This window comes from Megascapheus bottae, chromosome 10, assembly GCF_031878675.1.
Source record: "Megascapheus bottae isolate mThoBot1 chromosome 10, mThoBot2.hap1, whole genome shotgun sequence".
In the NCBI taxonomy this organism is placed as follows: domain Eukaryota; kingdom Metazoa; phylum Chordata; class Mammalia; order Rodentia; family Geomyidae; genus Megascapheus; species Megascapheus bottae.
Genome location: NC_143518.1, coordinates 30563906 through 30589536, shown reverse-complemented (window position 1 = coordinate 30589536; position 25631 = coordinate 30563906). Strand labels below are relative to the sequence as shown.

Genomic DNA, 25631 nt, shown 5'->3' with positions numbered 1-25631 from the left:
CCTTGAGAGAGCCCAAGAACCTAAGGACAGTAGCAACGCCCTGAGTTCAAGGCCCAGAACAAGCAAAAAAACAAACAAAAAACAAAACAAAAAAACACCTCTCAGAGTGCTTGAGCCCTACTCATAGGGCGACAGCTAATTGGGGTGGGAACAGGGATTGTCACTATCCCATGGACACTGAGGTTTGATTTGGGGATACCTTCCCCTGAGCTCCATTATTAAGAGAGGTTAATTATCCTGAACTGGGTCCTACCTCCTCGGAGTTATTTTAATTCTTGTTTTTCCATTCTGCAAGTTACCACATGCCAGAAATCTAGTGCTTTTCTTTTCTGCCAGTTTGGGGGCTTGAATTCAATGCCTCACACTCTCACTTGGCTTACTTGCTCAAGGCTGATGCTCTACCACTTGAACTACTTCTCTAGCCTGGAATTTTGCTAATTAATTACAGATGGAGTCTTATAGTCTCTTTTTGCCAGGGCTGGCTTCAAAGTTCAGTTCTCTAGATCTCAGCCTCCTGAGTAGTTAGGATTACAGGCATGGACCACTGGTACCTGGCCAACCTAGTACTTTTTATTCTGAAAGCGATACAAATTATTAGGAATATGTAACTATACTTTTGAATACCAGATAGGTATATTAAAATTTTTCAGCCTGTATGTTGTGTTTACCTAAGAAATCTTATTCATCATTGTTTCAATTACAACTTTTCTCAGACTCTCAGTTCTTAAGCCTCCTCTGCACATTTAATACTTCAAGTGTAACACATCTGAACCTCATTCATCATCTCCTTTTTTTTCCTACCTCAATCCTTGCTTATGAGCTCAGCTTTCCTATCCTCTCTTGCTTTTATCCCCTTCTCTTGCCCTAGACAGAACTCCTAACCTAGATTTCCTCTCTGTTCTTGACCACATTCAGTATGTCACTAAGTCTAAATATCTTTCGGGCTCAATCCTATTCTCACACCCTCCCCTTTAAATCAAGTGTGTTTCCTCTTACAAGAAATGGTTGTAAATCACTATGTGTCAGACTGTGCCAAGCACTTCTCATCATAAAGAATTCCCTCAAGGGGCTGGGTGTTTGGCCTAGTGCGAAAAGTGCTTGCCTAGCATGCACAAAGACCAGGGTTCAATTCCTCAGTACCATATACACAGAAAAAGCTGGAAGTGGTGCTGAGTCTCAAGTGGTAGAGCACTAGCCTTGAGAAAGCCCAAGGACAGTGGTCAGGCCCTGAGTTCAAGCCCCAGGGCTGGCAAAAAAAATCTCCTCAAAACTCCCACAAAATAGGTATCATTATCCATTTTATAGATGAAGAAATGATGCTCAAAGAAAGTATCTATCCTATGTGACATCTCAGGGTAGCAGATGTCAGTCAAGCTCAAATCTAGGCTGACTGGCCAAAAGCTTTTAACCATCAATTTATCCAGGTCTTCACTACCATTTAGGCTTCCAGTAGCCTTCTAAATGGTCTCCTTACTTCCAGTCCAATCCAGTCTCCATGTTTTTTTTTTCCTAGAGTATTATCTAATCCCATAAGTTTCTTGCTTTAAGGCTGAATGTCTACTCTCTTCAGGATAAAGTCCAAATGCTTTGACATAGCATGTGAGGCCTTTTCCATGAGTGGCTGTATGCATACTACAGCCACAGTGAAATCTTGCCCATTTCTGACTGTAAGTATGTCATACATCTATTTTCCTTCCCCTGCTAAATGTAAGAGCATGTAACTGAAGGAGTTCCTGAAGCTAATGAAAAACACCGAAAGGATACAGGAGGAAAGGCACTGCTAGCATAACAGTAGAGCAGGCACTCTAAGTCCTGGCACTGATTACACTTTAGAGAAATTGAGTCTTGAACCTATTAAAAAGACAGAAAGAGAGGGGGAGGGAGAGGGAGAAATGCAGAAAGAATCTATGCTTCATCTACCCAGTTAAAGCAGGGACTCTGGAAAATTAAAGAAGGCCAACTTAGGAAAAGGAGCAAAAGACAAAAATAGAATTCTGAAATAAAGGGCAGGGTTCCGTTGTGCATGTCACATTTGTAAAACTCAGATCTCCTGAACAAACAAAAACAAAAATTTAAGAATTCCTTAGTACAGGAATGCACTATATGCACTACAATGGCATAGGTGGCATCGTTCGTCTGCAGACATTATAAGACTGTGTATGTGAATGTGTGTGTGTGTGTGCGTGTGTGTGTGTGCACTCTTGCATGCACATAACCTACTCTCCCCAAAATCTGCCTTTGACTATCTTCCTTAACTCAACCAAAAGTATATTTCAAAACACTATCAGGAGTAAGTGAACCTGTACACAGCAAAGCCAGTGAATACAGAGAAAGCTCAAAAAATGTGAGCTGAACAAATGAACACATGAATCTGTAAGTCTGAGGTGTTTTTCTTAGCAGGTGGACTGTAGTGCAGATAATGGATTCTGAACAGCAACTAAGGAAGGTGGGATGACAAGTGGTCAGCTCAGAGCAGCAGCCCCCTCCCTCAGCCCCCCTCTCCAGTAGTACGTTCCCATCAGAGGGGTAGAGGAGATCTGCTCCAAGTACAGACAATGCCTCCCTGCATGTGGCAAAACAAGGTCCTGCCCCAACTCTCATGTACAGAAAAGGATTCTACATGTGACGAACTACGTTCTTGTGAGAATAACAAAAGCAGACTCTAAGGCAAAGCAGTTCTTATTTTAGCACTTTCATTTCTTTCAAAGCAAGTTCCTTTCCCCCACTAGTTGTAAGCTATTTCTGCCAACATCTTTGAGCTAGATAAGCACAGCCCCATTTTAGAGAAACAAAGACTGTTGCTAAAGGTCATGGAAAATTATCAAACTGGCGTGTTTCAGAATTTTTCTTTAAAGCTCTCTCATCCCTTAACTCTTCTAATCCCAAAGGTAGGATCTGAAAACTAACAGATTCCCCATATCTTGGCACTTAGACTACTAAGATAGTTCTTTATTCAATATGACAATACGAATGTTCTTGTCCTGACTTTGAGTTAGTCTTCAAGGAATTCACTGTTTTGTGATATATGAACATATCACAACATCCTAGGACCTTTTTAGAGACAACTAATAGGCAGGTTATTCTGAGTGCTGATGAACAGAAGGTATATATACTTCACCAAAAGTGGTCCAAAGTCCAAAAAAGGAAGAAAGGCTGTGCATACCATAGCAGCATTGTCAAGACTAGAACAAGGCTTTTGGGGAAATTCTGACCTAGGTGGATTTAATGACTAAGAAAATGCACCTGGAATGCTTCTTAATTCCAGAAACAGAACCATTCCTCTTCTTGATAAACTTGAGTTTTACTTAAGGGTTTTATTAAGACTAAGGGCCACTGCATGGTATCTACCCATTTTCTGAGCCTTGTTCTTCAGCTTTACTCTAGGTTCTGTGAATTAATCATCTTCTAAGACATTCGTTTCCTGCTTAAATTAGCTGGAATCCATTTTCTCTTGTTTTTAACCACAGTTCCAGATTCCTTGATCTCTATGTTAGGAAGACAGCTCATTTTAAGAAAAACATGGTGGCATTCTTGCAGGTATGCCCCCACAAGGGTTCCTTCCCTCTTTCCCATATGGCTTTGGTAAACAGCGGTACAGTATGGCCCTAGCCCAGGTGGCTTTGTTCATGGCCTAGTTATTACTTGCTGCCAATGACTCTGGTGCTAGTGCACATGGAGCTGGTCACATATCAAGAGATTTTCTGTGCCCAGCTGAGCCTTGCTTTATTTTCCACCACTGTATAGATAAAAGGCAGAAACATATTTTCTTTCCATCTGATTTGCGTCTTCTACAGATCTGAAATGAACTCATGGGTGATGTCTAGCTGGCTTACATGCTGCCCCAGTGAAACCAAAGCAGTGCTAAAAAGAGGTCAGTCTTTATCCTGCAGTGCAGAAGTACTTTGTATTGTCCAGGTTCATTCAGGTTGATCAGATTTCTGGGATGGACCTATGAGAAAATTCCTGTCACTTTTATCAACTTGTCTGTATTTCTTGTCTAGATCTTCTGATAAGAGCTAGATATCCCGAGCTAAAAGGAATCAAATGCAAAACTTTATTCTCCATCTGGATGTTATGCAACTACTTCAAATTTACTCTGCTAAAGATGGAGAAACAACCATCTCCTTGTCCCTTTCAGTAATAGAACAGCCCAGGTATTAATGTGGATAGACAAGCCAGCCAAGGACTACATTTTCTGGCTTTTCTTGCAGCTAACTGTGGCCACATGACTGGGCTTAGGATAAAGCGAAAATCAATTACCTTGCGCCTTGTTCCTCCTGCTAAGAAATGCCTATGACTGCAGCAGAATGGGAAGCCACCTGTGGGAAGGACAGACATAACCCCACAAATCTGAACTGTTATAGGAGAAATTATTTCATGTGAGTTATACTTTAGGGTCTCTTAAATATAGAAGCTATTCCTTTAATAAAAATAAAGAGAAAGGACAGGAAGGGAAAGAGGTGGATCCAAGGTGGATCTCCTTTTCCATAGAAAAGGCAGGATAAATGAAAGGAGAGAAGATGGAAAGAAGGAAGAACAGGAGGGAAGGAAGAAGGGGAGGGGAAAAGGGACAAAGGAAGAAGAGGGGGAAGGAGAAGGAAAAGGAGGGGAGAGAAGAGGAGGGCCTTCATAGTCCTTTCTTACATGTTTCTTCTCTTATATTAATTCATGTCCATTAATGGTATCCCCAGATATCCCAAGTCAGAAATGTGGACGTATCTTTGATACTTCTTAACCAAACCACTCCTATTTCCCTCCCACACCCCCTAGTCAATATGTCTACTTCTCTCAGGCCCACTCAACCCTGTAGCACCCACTATGTAGACTCGGAGTCTTATTATGTCTCGTTTTCTCCAAGAGTCTCCTACTTGGAGCATCATGCTTTGCTTTCTGAAAGAAAAGGTCTCTTTTTGGTTTCTATCACAATTGCTGCCTATATCTAAGCCCCTCTCTGCACTGGGTCCAAATGATACATCTAAATTATATACATGATCATGGCAGTATCTTTGACTCCTTTAAGACCCCCTGTGGACTTCAGGACCACATGAATCTCTCTGCTTTTCTTCTGCAGCATGAATGTTTCAACTATACTTAATTATATGTAGTTTTCAGAAGCCATTGTGCCCTTGCTTGATTCTTGGCATTTGTATACTCTATTGCCTCTGTAGATTCTCTTCTTTGTTTCACTCTTCTTGTGAACTTTTTTTTATCTTTTAGGACTTGCTTAGCTGTCACTACTTCTAGAAGCTTCTTCTTGCTCTTATTATAATCACACAGGACCCCACACAGAATGATGTCCCATTGCCTAAGACTTTCCTATTCAGTCATCTGTCTCCACCTTTGATAATAAACCCTCTTCTGCAGGTTTCTAAAGAATCTTTGATACATGGTAAGAACTTGATCACAGATGTTGAATAACAACCTAGTTTGCAGACTGTATTGTTTCTTCCCTCCTTACCCTTACCTTGGGCTGTGTAGACAGCCTGTACTCACCACTTGACAGACCATGCACTAAGTAGATGAGTAGATATGCTGTAAGAGGTGTACAAACAGCAGCTTTTAAGATACTTGTATGCTTTGTTTCTGTATCAATCCCAACACCCTCCTCCCAGCATTTTCCCTCCACTATAGAACAATATATCCAGATAGGGGCTGCTCTTCTATTCTGGGTCTGGGAATAGAAAGACTATTAGTACTGAGCCAAATCCATCAAACCTAGCCTAGTCCATACCTGTAGCTGAGTACAGGTCTCAGAAAACACAGGCAAGAGTCAGGCCCCTCTAGCTCACACCTGAAATTCTAGCTACTCAGGAAGATAAAATCTGTGGGCTGGGGTTCCGAGCCAGCCCAGGCAGGAAATCTGTAAGATGCTTGTCTTCAATTAACTACCAAAAATCTAGAAGTGGAGTGGTGGCTCAAGTGGTAGAATGTTAGCCTTGAGCAAAGAAACTCAGGCACAGTACCCAGTCCTGAGTTCAAGCCCCAGGAATGGCACCAAAGAAGCAAACAAATCCATAAGCAAAGCTAAGTATATTCTTTAATAATAAGCTATTGAGATTTGGGGCTTGCTTGACATGGCATGAAAACGCTAACCAACATGCCTAATTTGGACTCATATTAAGGAAACTTCTGTGTATCAAACACTGTGACAGGAATTTTATTTTCATTTATTTAATTGCAAAGTACTGTACCAATAGTACCAGGTAGGTTAGCTTTCCATTTTAAAGACAATGGAAATAAGGTAAAAACATTAAGCTAACATTCAAAACCAATTAGAACCTAGCCCCCATTCCATTGCCTCTATGCCTGCCTGCCTCCTAGTGAGGCCCAGGCAACAGGAGGAGGGATGATGCAGGTCCCTGCTGACTGTTAAGGTCTCACTCCCTAATCCACAGTGCTGCTTCCTGTAGGATCCAGACGCTGAAGGGGAACAGAGGAAACAGCATGTTCTTCTGAGTTCTTCATTTCTTGGCCCATAAAGAGCTCTAGCTATACAAAATGCCTTCTTTCATTTTCAGAAAGCCAAAACCCATCTTAGCAACAAAGATTTTTTTATGCTAGTCCTGGGCCTTGAACTCAGGGCCTGTACAGTCCTTGGACACTTTTTGCTCAAGGCTAGTGCTCTGCCACTTGAGTCAAGCACCACTTTTGGCTTTTTCTGTATCAGTGGTACTAAGAAATTGAACCCAGTGCATGCTAGGCGAGCACTCTACCACTAGGCCACACTCCCGGCCCCAGCAATGAAGAATTTGTAAGCATGCATAGGCTGCAGCCAAATCCTGGATAACATAGACCAGCCCCTAGTCCCAAATACCCAGCAGCATTTCCTCTGTCCCTAGGGTATAGCCTCTGACCTCCTGTGACTTGCTAGAATATTCTTCATTCACTCCTGCTCAAAATACCGCAGGATTTAATTAGGGGTTACTAACAGCCAATCTTTCTCACTTTTCTCTGCCTCACTTCCAAGTTTTATGGACTCTCATCCTCAATGCCCAAGGCTCAATAACAGACATCATGTATGCTGAAGTTAGAAGTTCTATTTTGATCTACCTTTACCAGAAAATAATGTTTCCCATGGATTCAGATACTTGGAAAAGCCAAGTCATATTAAGGTAACATACTTGTTCTTACATTTTTAATCAATAAAATACCATAAACTTGGATGCGTTACTACTTATGTCCTCTGACTCTTGATTTTAAATATAAGTTGGCAATATTGGCCTTACTTAGAAGAAGCAAATGGGATAATGTGGAGGAAATCCACCTAGTTTTGAGAAAAACACTGTAGCATGAAAATAAGCAAAAATAATAACATATGTCATAACTTTCTTAATATTCCTGATGAAAAGGAAAGAGCTGAAAGGACTAAAGAGGCAATTGTTCTAGAGACCAAAAAAGACATTAGATCTGTATTGACTAGAGAATTTGGCCCACCTGGTCCCACACACTTGCCTTGTTCCACCAGTCTTCGATATGAGCACAAGTAATTATCCAGAGAGGACCCTATGGAGAGCCCAGTGGAGAGCAATGATACTCCATTGGTTCTTCTGAAAATTATCTCAAGAGATTTCCATTCCCAGCTGGTGTTTTTCTATCTGAATCATTGAGATTTTTCTTTTAAGCTGAAGACACCTGAGTTCCTTCAGTTTCCTTCACTAAGTGAATTCTTAAAGGAAGAATGAGCCTGTCATTTGAGCTTTGATATGCAGCTCATCAAAATTAAAAGGAGAAAAATAAATTGAGACTCGGAATCTTAGATCTTGAAGGTAACCTCATTCAAAAGATTATCAAATACAAACCTGTCCACGATGTACAGTTACTTATGGAAAAGCTGGGACATTAACCCAACCCTCAACTCCTAGATCAAGGACCCTCTCCTCTAACCAAGTCCTCATTAATAACATTAGACCGAGCACTAAGAACCTGAACTAAGGTTACTTACACAGTACTAAGACCACCAGGACCAGTACTCAAGTCTTCATAAAGGAACCAGCAGAATCATATGTCCAAATTGGAAAGAGTGATGAGGATACTGAAACAACTTTCTGCTCCCAGTTCAGAGAGAAGCATCTAGACAGGGCAAGAGTGTGTTGTATAGAAAATGCTGTAATTTAAAATTTCAAAGATGCTCTGGTATGAACACGGTTATTTTGTAAAGGAAAACAGAACAAAGAAGGGAGAGATATTGGAAGCCATTCAGAACAAGGAAGGAGATGATAAAGGAAGTTGAGGTGACAGCAGTGGTTAGCAGTAGCTCTTCCTTCTCCAGTACCAACAGCACTCTAATTTTCCATACCCACTGGCACCATACCGTCACCAGAATGGCTACCTGGATGCCAGCTACTCCAGGGAACAATTCTTCTTTAATACCTCCTCACCCTCCTGAAGGCTGGGTGAGGAGCCCCTTGAAGGTGCCAAACAATTCTTAGTTCAGCTCTCTTCCTGTTTTTTACACAACTCTAACACTCCACACTTGTGGGTCCACAGTTCTCCACTGGTGTCTCCAACCAGCAGACTGGCTCCTGAAGGCTGTGACAGTGGTTTGCTAATCCTCTTAAACCTAGCACAAGAACTGGAACTGGTGGCAACTCATTGACTCTGTGGGAATAAAAGTCTTAACTCAGCAATTACCCCTTCTGTAAATTCATTTCAGAGTTGGTTTGGGTCAGAATCCCTGCTTTGGGTTGACTGTGCCTCTTCATTTCCTAAAGTACTAATGTGATTCTAATCATGAGACCACCAGCCACCACAACAAAATTACCCAAATTATACTTGTTTGAGCCACTGACTAGACAACACCGTGAAGGTAAGATGATGGCTTTTCTTCCTTTATCCCCACCACCTATCATCATGTTTAAAATCACAGGATCCTGCCTGTATAATGGATGGATAAACAGATGAATGAAAGGGTGCCAAAAGAAATGCTGACAGAACAAGCAATCTTCATCACAGAGACACTCATAAGATACTCCAGGAAAACCCATCCCTTGCTCAGAGTGGGTTCCCAGAGTAGCAACACTGCTTCAGTGTTTCTCACAGCCTCTGCTGCCAGGAAAAGACCAAACACCACCCATATCCAGGAACAAAGATCAAATAAGCCCTCCTTCAAGTCTTAGTGCTAGATGGCACCTGTTGCTAAAATAGCAGCTGGTAAGCGTTACATTTTATTCAAAACAACAACAAGGAGACCAACCAATCTACTGCAGGAAGCAGCAGCATAATGACAATACGAAATCATGAGGCTAAATATATAGCAAGTAGAAATACAGAATTTCAGCAATGAAAGGCAAGGAAGGAGCTGCTGCTGCTGCCTGAGGGGGGAGGGGGGTGAAACTGAAGTGTTGATTAGAAATTACTCAGCCTGTGTGGAAGAGAAACCAGGGAGAGTGGATGGGAGGAGAAAAAGAGAGGAAGAGAGGGAGGAGAGAAGGAGAGGGAGGGAGAGAGAATAGGGAGGGAAGAGGGAGACTGAATGTAAGGCGTTTCTCCCCCCTTGGTTCTGTCTCATTTTTAATCAGGCTTTTCCTTTCCCTCCCCCTTCCACCACCCCCGAAGAGGGAATTCATTGATTGAGCTTGACTAACATTTCTTACCTTTCCTAGCATGGTTTCTCTGTGAGAAATGAGTCTGAATGCCTCTCAGCCTTGACTGCTCCTTCTCCTGCAGCCCCCACCCCTGCCGCCATTGTTAGCTCCTCTACTTCGCAAAGGCAGAGAGGCAGCTAGTCCATCGACACCTGTGACAGCAGTGACCCCATGAAGGGATGATGCTAGGATGGTCAGTAGCATTGCACAAGTCTGCCCCACTTGCAGAGCAAAAGCAGCCCAGACATCTGGCAGATGAGATGGCCCTGATAAGTAACCTGTTGCCTGCTTCCAGGCAGCGGCAGCTTCACCAGGTGCAGAAGGCAGAAGACACAGATGAGGCATCACCTCCCACCAAATAAAAGTAAAGCAAAACGGCCCCCAACAAGAAATCAGACAGACAAATCAGAAACATGTAAGTAAGCCTGACCTGGGGAAACTTGGAAGCAACCCCAGTGAATCAACAAATGTGCTTATTCTTCATCTGGGCCCTCAATTCTATAATCCTAGGGGGCTAAACTAGATTCCCAGTGGCCCCTCCACTGAAAGGATTCCTTTCCATAAGCTGTTAGCCACCAAGACATATGTTCTCCTATCCCTTGAAAATCCCCACAGTGCCCCTTTTGGTTAGACCAGCAAGGTAGGGGAGACAGAGTGTCGAAAAAAGCAGCTCTGATCTGGGACCCTTCCTAAAATATGGCTGATGGAGGTGGTGATACAGGCTAAGTTCCTCTGGTAGGGACAGAAACTGAGAAACTGAGGCAAATCAAGGCATTAGAAATCAGTGAGGAAGGCACTGGGAGGCCAGAGGAGTGGGGGGAAAGCATGGATCAGCCAAACCCTGAAATTAGAGATGATTCATATTTGACTAGCGTGGGAGGGATGAACTCAGAACAGCCAAGATAAGAGGCTAACTCTGCTGAGTGTGCTTCCCACAGCCTAAACCCAGCAAGGGGGCAACAGTGATGTCAGGGGCCTTTCATTTGAAATAGAAAAAGGAATTGTAAGCAATCAGTAATCTCATTCTGAAACTCAGGGAAATAGGGTAATCTGCCTTCCTTTCCTTTCAATGTATCTTACCCTCTTCCAGGGACTTGCCTTGGATATTTTAAGCTGGTTCCAGTTTTCCCTAGAGACTTGATTCTCCTCCCCCACCCACCCACATCTTCTGATAGATGCCATCAGAGGAGACAAAACTTCTGCCCTTTACTCCTGCCTGTCTCTGCCCCTCTCCTGGCCTTTCTGACACCTTTTCCTCCTTCCTACTATCTCCAACTCCCTTTGAATGGTTGTCTCTGCCAACAACCAAGCTATCTAAACCCTTTTCTTCCTCCTCCTGTGAATCTCCCAGAGCTGGCCCCCCACCTCCTTGTTCCTTAAGCAGTAACTTAGTTCTGAAAAAGAGCTTTTCCTATCCCTCAGGATGGAAATGAAGTTCACAGAAGGGACAAGGGGACACCAAGGGCCCATCCAGACCTGTGACTCCAGTGTTGAGGAATCCAGTGCCTCTGAGCTTCAATGCCAATTACCTTTACTGGGGGTAGTTCAACTGTTAGAAAGGGGCTTCTCCTTTCCCTATGGGAGCCACTCTCCAAATGACACCCCTGACATGGAGCCAGGCCCTAAATCCCCATCTCTGCCCCTGCCCTCAGCGAGCCACAAAAAAATACTCCCAAGCCACCCCCCACCCCCTCCTACTTTAGGGCAGGAATTGGGGAGACGCTCCCCCACTCCAGCGTCCAGAAAACCAGTCCTCTAAATGCATCTGTCCCCTCTCCAGCTTTGATTCCCCCCCCCCAAGGCCAGCTTCTCCCAAGACCTAGAACATTACAGACTGAGGATGAGATTGAAAGAAGGGTTTTATGCACATGCTAAAGAACCGCTTCACAGCGCCAATGAGTCAAACACCTGCATCTCCATCCGTCCTTTGTAACGGGCTTCTCCCCTACCCCCATCTCACACTCTCACACACACACTCAGCCCCCTCCCCCACGTACCACCACCCCGCTAAGCAGCTCTAACAGTCACGAAGAGGGAAAATGAGGGAGGGGTGAGGACCCCACCACTATGGGAATGGACACAAAGTTATTCGCCTGGGAAGGAAGCGAGTCTTACCTGTTAGGCAGAAGAGAGCCATCCACCCCAACACGACCCTGTCCATTTTCCCCAACTTCCCATCCAGACTCGGAGTGGGCAAAGTGGGGAGGAACCGGACGGCAGCCGAGCGCGGGCCTCGGGAACCCGCGGGCCCCGGGCGTCCCTGGACGCCGCCGCCGCCGCCCGCCGAGCTGGCCGCGCAGGCGGGGCCGCGCGCTGGACCCCGCCGCCCGCCGCACGCGCGCAGCCGCGGGCTCCGGACTCGGCGCGGCGCTCGGCGGCGGCGCATTCCCGGCGGCCGGCGCACCCGCACGCCCGTCCGCCCGCCGGAGGCAGCGCCGCACCGCGCGGTGCGGGGCGAGCGCCTCCCGCCGCCGCAGAGCCCGCCGCGCGGGGGAGCTCGGCCGCCGGGGATGCGCCGCCTCCCGCGCCTCCGCCCGCCGCCGCCGCGCGGCCAAAGTTTCTCGGTCACGTGCCGGCCCCTGGCAGCCCGGGGGCGGGGGGGAGGGGGCGATCGGGGGGGAGGGGGCGACGGGGGGGGGGAGGTCGGCCGCGCGACCTCCGCTTCTCCCCGGGAACCCAGCCAGTCTGGATGCCCGCACCTGAACCCGGGAGAAAGGGTCATTCAGCGAGGGAGGGGACGCCTGGGGACTCAGCCAAGCTTCCCGGAGGACTTCAGACTGGCTGTCGCTGTCCCCGCCCCATCCCGCCTCTGCACCTAGTTCTCTCTTTTTTTTCTGACAGTGCCAGGAACCAGGAGGCCCACCTGAAGTGGAGAAGGGAGACGGGAGGAGGCAGAATCCTCTCTCATAACTTTCTCCTGTAAAAGCATCACATGGTAGAAAAATGACACAGCCTCTTGAACAGAAAATAGGTGCAGCTGGAATTTTTTTTAAAAAATGACTTACCTGTGTGACATTTTACACATGGCAGATTCAAGTGTATTATTCCCTTCTAAAAAAAAAAATAGTTGGGGGAGGGAAATGGGGACCAAGACATAAGAAAGGGTGTCCATGTTTGTGAAGTGATGCACCTTCTATCTGGTGAATATAGTGTAACCCTTCTATTAATTACAATAAAAAAATAGTGTTACCTCCTATCTCTAACAAGAATCAACAACTACTGAGGAATGTCTCGTTAATTTAACAAATATGTGGAGGCTCTATTCAAAGCATGGTCCAGAGAAGTAGAACAGGCCTCATCTTGGGTCCATTATAATATATGGCAGATGTGATCTTCCAGGCGCAGTGGTGGGAAATGGTCAGGCATGGGCCCTCTGGGTAGAAGAAGGCAATAAAGAGCAGAAGTGTTTAAAGTAGGCTTTGAAAGCAGCTGATTAGGTTTGAGGGAACTTCGCACACCAACAATGCTGTGAACCGGTGTGGCATGTTGCCACGTGGTACTGTAATAGTGAAGCGACCTTGGACAGAGGTCACTCATCAACTGACAGCCAAATTCCCTTTATTCCCTTCCACCTGTCAGCAATTCCAGCTACAGAAGCCAGAAAGTCTGGAGCTGCCTCTTGACCACCCCAGCGAGAGTGGCTGGCCAAGTCCCTGGGTGTGGACAGGCTGATGTTTTGTGCAGTTGTTTTGTTTATACTCTGGGATGGGAAGTTCAGGAAACAGGGTGAGTGGAGAACCAGTTTGGCCGCCAGGCTTGCAGCAGCACAGGGATCCAGGGCCATGACTGGCAAGGGGTCAAGCCACCATATATTGTTCTGAGGTGCTTGTTAATACTGGAGTTTTGAACTCAGAATCTTTTGCTTTCTAAGCAAGTCCTCTACCACTGAGCCACCTACCCTCCCAGCCCTTTATGCTTTAGTTATTTTTTCTGGTAAGGTCTTAAATTTTTTGCCTGAGACTTTCCTTGAATTGCTCTCTTCTTTACTGACCACGAACCTGGGATTATTTATCTTATAAGACAGGAACTCGCTTTTTTTTTTTTTTTTTTTTTGCATCAACTGGCTTTGAACCATGATCCTCCTATTTCTGCTCCCACATAGCTGGGATTGCAGACATGAGAACTACTTTTTGCATGCAAAAACTAGAATAAATATAAAGGAGGTATTTAATGTTTGTGGGTTTCTCAAATTCTAGGCATAGTTCTAGATGTTTTATAAACCATCTCATTATATTGTAATGAGGAAACTTAGGCCTGGAGAATGTGATTAACAAAATAAGATTAGAACTCAGATCTTCTCTCTTGACAGTGTAATGCTTTTGCACCTTAAACGTTAACAGCTGTACCACAAGGTCCAGATCACACTGTATTATGTTCTACCATGTACTAAAATGTATATGTGATCACTTATTATTTAAGCTAGGGTTGGGGAATGTGCAACCTGTAGGCTGAATAAAGCCTATAAAATCATTTGGTCCAGGACAGACACATAAGCTTTACATGTTCCTTACCATCTGCCCAGTTGCCTGTAGTGATCATTATGTATAGCCCACAAATGTTATAATATCTAAATGGCCTTTAACAGGAAAATAAAAATGTTTCCCACTCCCAATTCTAAGCATATGAAATGAGATAAGAGATGAAAATGGGAGCCAGGAGAGTGGCCTAGTGGTAGAGTGCCTTCCTAGCATAGATGAAGACCAGAGTTCAATTCCTCATTACCACATACATAGAAAAAGCCAGAAGTGGTGCTGTGGCTCAGGTGGTAGAGTGCTAGCCTGGAGAAAAGCCCAAGGATAGTGCTCAGAGAATAAATAAATAAATAAGAAAATGAGAGATGGTTTGAGTATTCAATTCAAGAGGTGTCCTTGAAGTGAAAAGTGAATGGGTACAGAAGTGAACTTTGGATTTGTGTTGAGATATGTCCCCTATTTGTATTTTGCTAGGAATCAGAAGATTTGCAGAGTCGCTGCACCCACGATTCATAGCATGCAGGTGCGTTGTCTACATCCAGAAACTGTTTTCTGGTTTTCTGTATAGCCCCCTTTATAGCCAGAGAAGTACACTTAGTCTATCAAGAATCTTCCTGTGTGGCGCCCCAGGGCATTCCCTAAATCACGGTATTTGTCCCTCTCAAATACAACTGAGTAGCAATGTGATATCAGGTTAAAATAAATCTCAAAAATATCTGAAATGATTCAAAATCTGCAGCCTGAGGGATAGAAATGAAAAGAAGATGTAATGATGGTATTGTTTTGCCAAATTGGTGGTGAGTATGACCCTGAAAATCTCAGTGTTCTTCCAAGTGTGGTTTTTGAACTTCCAGCAAGGGAATCACATTATGGTGCCTACTTAAAAGATAGATTCTGAAACTCTGCTAAAATTGATGAGATCAGAAACACCAGGTGGGGCCAAGAAATCAGCATTTTTAACTGCCTTCCCTAAGTGCTTTCCATGAACATTAATGTTTAAGATGCAATACCTACCCATCTTCTTGTTCTCTTGGGAAGCTGTTGAGTTGATGTTTGCAAATGAGCCTACATTTTGGTTAAGCTCCAGTTGTCAGTTTATCCTAGCCAAATAGGCCAGGCCCCAGGTAGAGAATGATTCATCACAGTCAAGAGAGGGGCCTGATCCTCAACATCTTATGTTCTCTCCTGCAACCAGAGACAAATATGTGAGAAAATAGAAAAGGATTCCTTGGAGGCCACAGCTTGGATGAAGAGGGGCACAGACTAACAGGCTGCTTGCTCAAAGCTGCATACTTTAGAACAGAAACAGGACACACAGAGAGAAGTGAGCCCCCTGCAAGGAGACCTGCTGGTAGCTGGTAGCAACCACATAGTTATAAATATAATGCAGCTGAATCCTCTTTAAAACATGATTTCATTGCAACCATACAGGCATGCATGCACACGAATCCTGCTTAATGTGGTTCTTTTTAAAGCACATGGATAAAATCGTATTCCTGCTTCTCTCTGATCTTGCATCCAAAAGGGATGTGTGAAGTATGACTTTGAAAGACACCATACCCTTAAAAGATAAAGATACCCTGTTTCTTCACTAACTTCAATTCATCTCTCCTTCCCTGTGCTACCGATTAGATTTTTAAAATCTTTCCCATCCCCCGTACCTTCAAACCTAGCCTCAATGAGTTATAATTTGTTAATCATTAAAATATCCAAACCTGGGCCGGGAGTTTGGCCTAATGATTAAAGTGCTTGCCTAGCATGCATGCAGACCCGGGTTCGATTCCTTGGTACCACATATGTAGAAAAAGCTGGAAGTGGTGCTGAGGCTCAAGTGGTAGAGTTCTACCCTTGAGAAAGTCCAAGGACAGTGCTCAGGCCCTGAGCTCAAGCCCAGGACTGGCGAAAAAAAAATATCCAAACCAAGGACCTTGAAACACAAAACTTTATACTAAAAATATTTTCAAATACACTAAAACTATACAAAGCCAGATGTCGATGTGTTGCCTGTAATCATAGCTATTTTGGTGGTTGAGCTCTGAGGATCATGGTTCAAAGCCAGCCACAGCAGGAAAGGCCAGGAGACTCTTATCTCCAATTAACCAGAAGTGGAGCTGTCACTTACAGTGACAGAGTACTAGCCTTAAGCACAAAAGCTAATCAATAGCACCCAGGCCCTGACAATTTTTTAAAATACTAAAACAACCTTCCATCTGAAAGCTCTCTCACATAGAAATAGATTGCTTGAAAGCAAATATTGCTTTGAAGACTGAAATAAAAATATAATGTTCATGATGGCCCCCATCCACCTCAATAACTGCTATGAACAGTGGTAAGTATTTACTGAGCAAAATTCTGAGGGATATTCTGAAATTTCCACATAATTAAGTGCAATTTTTTAATCCAAAACCTGATGTTGAGGGCTTGAATTGAAAATACAACAGGGTGGTGCTATGTGCTGAATTTGGTGATGCCCTCAGTGGCCTATGTTATGGCCAAATGTCCTCAGCCTCTACCTGAACTAGCTGTCTCACAAGACTTTCCCTGAAAGGATCAATCCAAAAGTGTTGTGCAGAAAAAAAGAAACAGAGCATAACAGTACATTTATCCCATGCTCTCAAATATGGAAAATGCATTCCAAGGAGGCAAAGAAAATAACAAAAGTAAAAACAGCAATTATCCCTGAATAAGATGAATGTTCATTTAAATTTTCTTTTTAATTCTCTGTATATTAATCTATTTATAATGTGGGAAAAAGTGCTGAACCAGAGAAAGTCCACTGCCAAAATGTGTCCAGTCTCTGGGATACCCATGGAGGAAGAAGAGAGGAAGAAGGAAGAGATGACAGGAGTTTTGTGAAGCCAGTGTTTTTAGACAGATACAAAGCCATCAAATATATACCTGCTCTCATAGTGATTGATATGCTCAATAGTGATATGTTAATTAAGTTAATTGTGGTTAGTTGAAGCTCTAGAAACCCTTACTAATAGTTTAACCTATAACTTACAGAGCCAAGGCTGCTTGTTGGTTTCTCTCTCTCTCTCTCTCTCTCTCTCTCTCTCTCTCTCTCTCTCTCTCTCTCTCTCTCTCTCTCTCTCTCTCTCTCTCTTCCCGCCCCGTTTTCACCCCCCTTCCCTTTCCCTCTCCCTCTATTTCTGCCATTCCCAGGGTTTGAACTGAGTTCAAGTGTGGGTACTGTCCCTGAGCTTTTTTAGGTCAAGGCTAGTACTCTGCCACTTGAAACAGAGCTCCTGGCTTTTTAATGGTTAATTGGAGATAAGAGTCTCAAGGAGTTTCCTGCCATGTCTGCCTTCAAATTGTGATCCTCATATCTCAGCTTCCTGCATAGCTAGGATTATGTGTGTGAGCCAGCAAACTTTTTCCTTTTTATGAGCCTTGACTAGTTTTTGCTTTTATGCCTGCTTTTCTTTCAATGTAACATACTTTGGAGACCTGAATAGTATTCAAAGCTCCAAAATAAGTAGCAAAAAAAATTCTGGTTCTCGAGATCCAACAGTGTCCTACAGCCCAGAGGAGAGAGAAGAGAGTCTGGCTGGCTACATTTCACAAGACTAAGATGTCTTGAACATACATTTAGGCAATTAAGCTACAGGTTGATTCTCAAAACCCTAAGCATTCTCCAGGAGACCTCCCCTGGCATAAGTCAAAGTCAGAACGTAAGGAATGGAAGGAAGCCAGAAAGAATATGTCATCTGATGACCTCACCTCCAGATATACAGACCAGAAACAGAGGCAAACAAAAAGATCTAACAACAAAGGGTCAGATGAGCTTTCAAAAGACAGTGTTAGAGAACAGCATCCTTGACTCTCATGCTGGAGTTAAAGGGTGAGAAGGTCTCACACAAGTCTTAATGTTATTTATCCCTTCTCCAACTCTAGATACCATATACAAAGAATCTATGTATTTGTATAATTAATTACAACTTGCTCCAGGATATTCAAATTCCCTCTTCTTTTTTCCTTCCATAAATTAAGTAAATCCACATGTACTTATCGAGTGTCTACTATATTTAGAAAATTAAGGATAAGTAAATCACAGAACTTCTACCAGAGAACTTACGGCTGAGTAGTAACCATCTCTATGGAGAGGGAGGCAAATGTAGTTTGCAAATATGATAAGTGTAGGGGCCAGGAATTTGACCTAGTGGTAGAGTGCTTGCCTAGCATGCATGAAGACCTGGGTTCGATTGCTCAGTACCACATACATAGAAAAAAGCCGGAAGTGGTGCTGAGGCTCAAGTGGTAGAGTTCTGGCCTTGAGAAAGTCCAAAGACAGTGCTCAGGTCCTGAGCCCAAGCCCAGGACTGGCAAAAAAAAAATATGGTAAGTGTAACAGAATCTATGTTAGGGCCTATACCAGGCATGATGTGGGAACCAAGAGGAAGGAAGGGCTCAATCATGCAGCAATACTGCCAATCAGAGATGTCTTCATGAAAAGATGACACATGAACTAAACCTTAACCATCATCTAAACAGAATCTTTAAAGGCAGAAAGCAGGGGATAGTGCAGAAACAAAAGCAGTACACAGAGGTAAGGGCGGGACTTACTATCTGAAGCATGAGTTCACAAAGGGAAAAGAAACAATAATGCTGGAAGGTAGACTGAGACCAGGTTACCAGATCTGGACTTAATCCCATAGGCAAAAGAACACCCATGAAAATTTCTAAGCCGGACTTTTGTATTAGGAAAGACATTTTGTACCACAGAGAATTAGAGAAAAACAGCCACAGAGGCTTTTTCCAAGAGAAAGCTTATTGTAATAACCCAAGAAAGGACAAACACCCAAACTAAATAATGTGGCAACATGAACAGAAATCAAAAGAGATATTTCAGGGAAACACAGAAGCAGGTTGAGCAAGCTTCAGGAATCAGCCAGAGTTGAGACTGAGGTTGAGTTGCTCAGGAATGTGGTAGTACATTCATGCAATGTCTAGAAGGTACTTGGAAATTCCTTTTTGCTTTGGCAAAGTATCAGGTGATAAGGAAGTCACTTCCCCACTCCTGTCCCCAGTTTTTTTTCTGCAACTGGGAATTATTATACATTTCATAGATTGTTGTGAGGGGAGATGAAATACTTCTCTTAGTCATCGCTGGTGGCTCACAGCTGTAATTCTAGCTATTCAGGAGGTTAAGATCTGAGGACTGAGGTTCAAAATCAGCTCAGGCAAGAACATCTGTGAAACTCTTATCTCCAATGAACTTCCATAAAGTTGGAAGCACAGCTGTGGCTCAAGTGGTGGAGCCCTAACCTTAAGCAAAAAAAAAAAAAATGCTCAGAGACAGCACTCAAGCCCCAAGTTCAAGCTCCCAGACTGGCACAAACAAAAAAGAAAGAAAAAAAGAAAAGAATATTGTCATTATTATAGTGTGCCATCACACTCTAAACATTGTCAAGGCCTTAACCTTAGAAACTTAAGAACAAACATGAACACATTTTCCAAGAACACAATGAGATGTCCTTGGGTAGTTTTTATAACACATAGATGAAAAATACATAAAAAAAAATAAAACCCATCCAGGCCCAAATCTCATCACCCTCCTCCTGTGCATGGGCATGCACACACACACACACACACACACACACACACACACACACGCACGCGCGGGCCTCAAGCCACAGAATTTGTTTTACTGCTTCTCAAATATAGCTGACATGCTTTTACTTGGAGCCTTAACATTTACTAGTATGTACCTACGCCTGGATTGCGCTTCATCCTATAACTTCACTGTTTGCTACTTCACTTCCAGCATCGGTCAACTTTCATTTCCTTTCTTTTCTGACCACCTTAAACTTCAACTTCCACCAATTCCTACCCCCTGACTCTGTATTATTTTTCCTCCCTGGACTTTGCCAAGAGGATGGTTTTAGATACATCTTATTAGATACATTACTGTTTATTTCTTTATTGTCTATTTTCCTCATAGGCCTTGTTTTATACAATCTATTATTGTGCTTAAAATAGAGCTGGGATACTCAATAGGTTCTTATTAAATATTTATTGAATAAATAAATAAATATATATTCCCTTGGTTTTCCTGCTTTTATTCCTTCTTTTTCTTATGCTCTTTCTTAGATATCTTCCTTCTCTGAATTCTAAATGCTAGTGTCCCTCAGGAATCCATCCCAGATGCCTTTTCTCTCCTTCCATTCTTGCTTTAGGTGATCTCATGCATTTCCATGCATTTCCATTCTATATTCATGTGGCTTACTTCCAGTTCTGTCTCCAGCCCAGCACTCCAGCCTTGCATGGCCAATTGCCAGTTTGACATCTCCATTTGAATATAGAGTAGGCATTTAGAAATTAACATGTCCAAAATGGAACTCTTAATCTCAAGTCCTTTATATACATATTGCAACCAAAACATGATACCCTTTAGAATTTATGGATAGAACAATTTATCTAATTGGAAGATGGGAAACACTGTTCTATTTATGTGGGATTTTTCTTATGGTTGAAAGAAATCAGTTGCATCGAAGGAGAGGAACAGATACCTTTCCATTATAGCACTGAGCACTATCTCCCTCTAGTCTCCAGTCCTTCCTATTTTATTGAAAGCACCATTCCCCACTGAGTTACCCCTTTTTTCTCTCTTCCACATCAAATCAATCAGCCAGTTCTATTTTTCCATGAGATACAATTTAAACCCTTCCTGTCTCTTCATATCTACTGTTTTAGATCATCATCTAGGTTTACGGTCACTGAGCCCCCCCCACCCCCACACACAGATTCTGGAGATTGAACCCCAGAATATCATGCATGCTAAGCAAATGTTTACCACATCCTAAGCCCTCTGTGTTTTGTTTTGGTTGTTTTATTTTGTTTTAGACATAGTCTAAATAAAGAGCTCTTGCTGGCCTCCAACTTGTGATCTTCTGACCTTAGCCTTGTGCAGAGCTGAGATTACAAGAATGTGCCACCATACTTGCTTGTCACTAAGGCTCTTGAAGGCCCCCCCAACAGATCTCGTACTGCCCCCTTTTACTGATTTGAGCTATTCTCTGAAAAACAATACAGATCTTCTTAAAATATAAACCATATCATAATATCTGTTTTTAAAACTCTTTAATAGAAATAGGTTTCAAATGTTGTCCCTACCAAAAAGAAAGAGATAAAAATGCAAGGTCAGTAATATTAATTAGATCAATTTAGCTACTTCATAATATACACATATTTTAAAACAAGATGTTGCATATAATAAATACATGCAACTTTTATTTTAAATGAACAACAAATATATAAACACTTAAGTGACCATCCATTTTATTTAGAAGAGCACTTGAATCCCTTATAATGGCCATGCCTGAATACTTATTGATAAATCCACCCTCAGCATGCACCACTTTCCACCTGACTGGAATCATGCCAATACCAACCAGTCTTCCGTCTGTTCTGAGGGCACACACAGCTCTTATTATCTGAGCCTTTAAATATACAATTTCCTCTGATATGTTCATTCTGTCCTTTCTCATTTTTTTAATCTCCCCAAGGATATCTACTCTGATTATCTATTTAAAAAATAGTAATAAAATTAAATATTGTTTTAAAATATTAAAGTAAGAAAAGCCACCTTGATCAAGCAGAGTAACAGGGAAGGGATTTATCTAGCAGCCTAAAACAACTTAAAATTCCATCAACTATGTATAAAACTATATATGTATATATATGTCAGTATATATTTTCATATACTGGACTTCAGGCAGTAATGTGAGTAATCCCTAAAAGAATGGAAGCAGATGAACTTTGTGATTGCCTCAGCTTGCTGCTAGGAGAGAGGTGCAGAATACAGTATCAAGACAGTAAATGATACAGAGCCTCACAGCCTCCTTGGTTTGAGGAGAAAGAGTGAAAGGTCCAGTTTGACCAGCGTGAAAAATGTTTGCAAGGTAGAGCACTAGAAAATAGGAATCGCACAAAGGAAAAGGAAACTAAAAAGAGCTCTGGAGCTGTGGTGAGGATCTCCCTTGAAGCTTTAGCGAATATTGATCAGGGCTTGTGTGGGAGGAAACTACCCAGTGCCAGGGAAAGAACAACTTGAAAGGGTGAGAAGGAACAATCCTTGGAATTCACACAGGGTTGGAAGTCGCTTGTGTTTCCAACAGCCAAAATGGAAAAAAACCTTTAAATTCATGGGCTATCAGGTAGAGTGTTGGAAGAATGTTCTATCAGTAGAGGAAAAAACTTAGTCATAACAATTGTGCTGTTCCCAAATAAGAAAGCATAAACCTCCAAAAAATCCTTAAACTGTTTCTAAGTGCCAATCTAGAACAAAGCAGAAGAATATTGCTAAGAATAAAGAAATATGCAGCATTCAACAGGATACCATTTATAGTGAGTACAACTTCATTAACATATAACCAGACATTCAAAGAATCAGTATAATACAATCTATCATAAGTAAAAAAGAATGAATGAGAAAGAAACTGACTCACAAATAATTCAGATGAAAGAAGAAACCTTGATATTCTATTTCATGTTAAACAAGGTAGAGGAAATAAAGATCAACTGTGTTAAGTAGAGAAATGGAAGTTATTTTTAAGAGCCAGGTACCAGTGGCTCAGGCCTGTAATCTTAGCTACTCAGGAGGCTGAGATATGAGGATTGTGTTTCCAAGCCAAGTCTAATTAAATCATGGAAAATCTGAAAGTAGCGCTGTGGTTTCTGTCCCTAAGCTTTTGCATTCAAGGCTAGCACTCTATCACTTGCACCACAGCTCCACTTCTGGCTTTTTGGTGGCTAATTGGAGATAAGAGATAAGAGTCTGGGATGACACTGAACCATGATCCTCAGATATTATCTTCCTGAGTAGCTAGGATTATAGATATCTGCATCTGGTTGAGCATTGCTTTTGTATATGCTAGATAAGCACTACTGAGCCCCCAGTCCAAAGTACAAATTATTTTTGCCAATCTAGAAGGTTACCTGGATTAGTTCTCAGTCCATCCCTTTTCCTAATTGAAGCCCCAGGTTACTGCTGATCTGATTTCTGCAAGTATAGTTTCAGGTTTTTTGGAGGCTTATGTGCGTTGAGTTATATAATATGTATACATTGTGTATGCTTCCTTTCACTCTAAATTTCAAAATTCATTTTGTTGAGTGCCACAATTTATCAATTCATCTTTCTATACTCAGATTGTCCAGCTCCGGGGTCTTATGAATAGAGATGTTGTGAAAATTTACCTCAAGGCTTTGTGCATAGTTTGGCTCCTCTCAAAAGTGTGGGATTATGGCTGGGTGCTGGTGGCTCATGCCTGTAATCCTAGCTACTCAGGAGGCTGAGATCCGAGGATCGCAGTTTGAAGCCAACCCAGGCAGAAAAGTCCCTGTGAGACTCTTGTTTCTAATTAACCACTCAAAAACTGGATGTAACACTGTGGCTCAAGTGGTAGAATGGTAGCCTTGAGCACAAAGAGGCTCAAGGACAGTGCTCCAGGCTCTGAGTTCAAACCTCACAACTAACAAAAAAGAAAAATAAGTTGTTGTTAAGCAGTTTTCTCAATAATCACAAATGGAAATTTCAAATGGAAATTTCAATTGCTTCCTCATCAAATCTTATATCAATAGGCTTGCAACCCCAAATGTAGAAGACAAATTACTATGTAAACTATAAAACTGACTAACGAAAACTGAAATCACCCATACAAGATACTGCAAACAACAGTCAAAGGTAGTCCCATCCTGCCTCTCAAAGATACAACAGGAAAGAGCTTTACAAAGAAATTTTACAAAACTGTGGAGAAATAAGTAATTCCAATCTATTACTTAAATCTCAACTGGAAAAAAGACAGCTTATTTTATGGGGCTATGACAATCCTGATATCAATATTTGCTAAGGAACGCACCACAAAATTATAGTTTAGTATCACAGCAATCAAGGAAGCAAAATTTCTATTATATTTTTTAAAAACATCTGCAATACCTCATGATAAAAAAGAGTTTATGATAGGCACAGTAGAAATGTTCAATATTAGAAAAACTCTAATTTGTTATATTAACAAAAGATAGTCATACGGCTATCTGAAAAGATATAGAAAAGACATTTAATGATACATAAACTTGCATTCTTTATTTTAAAACATATAAATTTCCTACCTGTACAATACTTAGTACATAGAGATTTTCCTCTAGGAAACAAATCCAGAAAACCCAAAAGAATCAATTTTTATTGAACAAATAGTGTATTGGTAAAAGTACAGGATCAACACCCAAATCAATACCTTCCTTATATCATCAGTAACTCATTAAATAAAACAAAGAAATTTTTCATAACATGTCCACAAATACTGCCACCTACTAATAAAACTGACATAAAGCACATGTTACTTTTATGAGGAAATCTATCAAAATTTATTCAAGACCTTTTAAATTTGTCTAAATTTTAGTTCCTTCTTGACTTTTTCTAAATAGAACTTTTAAAATTTCAAAGGTATATATCTCAGTGGTTGAGCACCTGTGTGCTCAAGAGTTTTTCAAACTCTGGGCCCCAAATAGCATTAATTATAATAAACAATTTAGTGCACTTATTTTTGCCCTTCTCCTGCCTCCTCTAGGTAAATTTCTTGAGAGTAAAGTCCTCAGTTGTGGAGTTTCTCACTGTTTCTACGTAATACCTATCCATGTTTAGCATAAAAACGTTTTAAACATGGTAGTACCAGAAATTTTATGACAAGACATTTTACCTAGCACTTAAATATGTATAAATGCACATAAACGCAAACTACTAAACATGGCCTGGGGAAATGGTCAGACCTTGTATTGTCTTTTTGGCTTTGAAAGTAACAAGGGATCAGAATCTGCCTTGGCAGCAGGTTTTTAAAAGGATCCTTACAAAATTAAAGACGATGTCTCAACTGTGGCATTAGCGTCTGCCAGCTCTCTATACATTTGCTAGGTTGTAGTTTTCTAAGACTGATTAAATCTGTTTTTAGAATGTGGAGGTATCTGATGAATGTAACTTTAACTCCTCTGTGCATCACCCCAATAAAACAAAAATAAAATATTAGAAAAAAAAGTGGAAGTATGGTTTGTAACTTTTCTTGTACTTAATTAGGTCAAAGTCTTTCCCGCAAACCCCCAACTACTTTGTGAACTTTGTCATCGTTTGGTAAACTATGAACTGCTGTAAATTTGTACAGTTTATATATTTATATCGATTGTGGCAAAGTTGTATAGATTTTGGATGAGGAATTTTTTCTTCTATAATAAACTGTTTCTTATCTCAGCATTTAAAATGACAACGACAAAACCCAGCACTTTCTGGCTGAAAGCACTGGCAAACTAAAATACACACTAGGCCTTTCTTCCTCTACCTACTCTAACCCATTACGCAACAATGAACAGAAAATGCACCTAGCCTTCCACGTGGCAAGGCCCCGCCTGTGATTCATCCCAGCCAATCAGCACAATTCACACTTGTGGCGCCCCGCCCCCTTCTCTCTCCCACCCACCGGAATCTTCCGGTTTGGGGCTGGATTTTCTTCCCCTACCTGGGTGAGTACGCCTGTGCGCTGCACCCTGATTGGCCAAAAGCTGGTGTCCTGCGCGTGCGCAGGCACCT

At 42.1% G+C, this 25631-nt stretch overlaps 1 protein-coding gene and 1 long non-coding RNA gene across 6 annotated transcripts in view; one reads left to right on the top strand and one right to left on the bottom strand.

Annotated features, from left to right (window-relative positions):
* Ildr2 (immunoglobulin like domain containing receptor 2) overlaps positions 1-11816 on the bottom strand; it is a 58235-nt gene extending 46419 nt beyond the window's left edge. For 4 of the 5 annotated variants that reach the window (XM_090340536.1, XM_090340539.1, XM_090340538.1 and 1 more), the window contains exon 1: positions 11700-11816. In XM_090340536.1, coding sequence (XP_090196662.1) covers positions 11700-11745 — 46 coding nt within the window. In that variant the 5' untranslated portion in view covers positions 11746-11816. Of the gene's footprint in view, positions 1-4260; positions 4311-11699 lie in introns of those variants that run through there. The other variant, XM_090340537.1, reaches the window with a different exon arrangement.
* Positions 1-12719, top strand: part of LOC150057838 (uncharacterized) — a 28508-nt gene extending 15789 nt beyond the window's left edge. The window contains exons 2-3 of the long non-coding RNA XR_016536846.1: positions 9880-9999; positions 12426-12719. This is a non-coding gene — a long non-coding RNA (uncharacterized LOC150057838). The remainder of the gene's footprint in view (positions 1-9879; positions 10000-12425) is intronic.
* The last annotated feature ends 12912 nt before the right edge of the window (positions 12720-25631 follow it).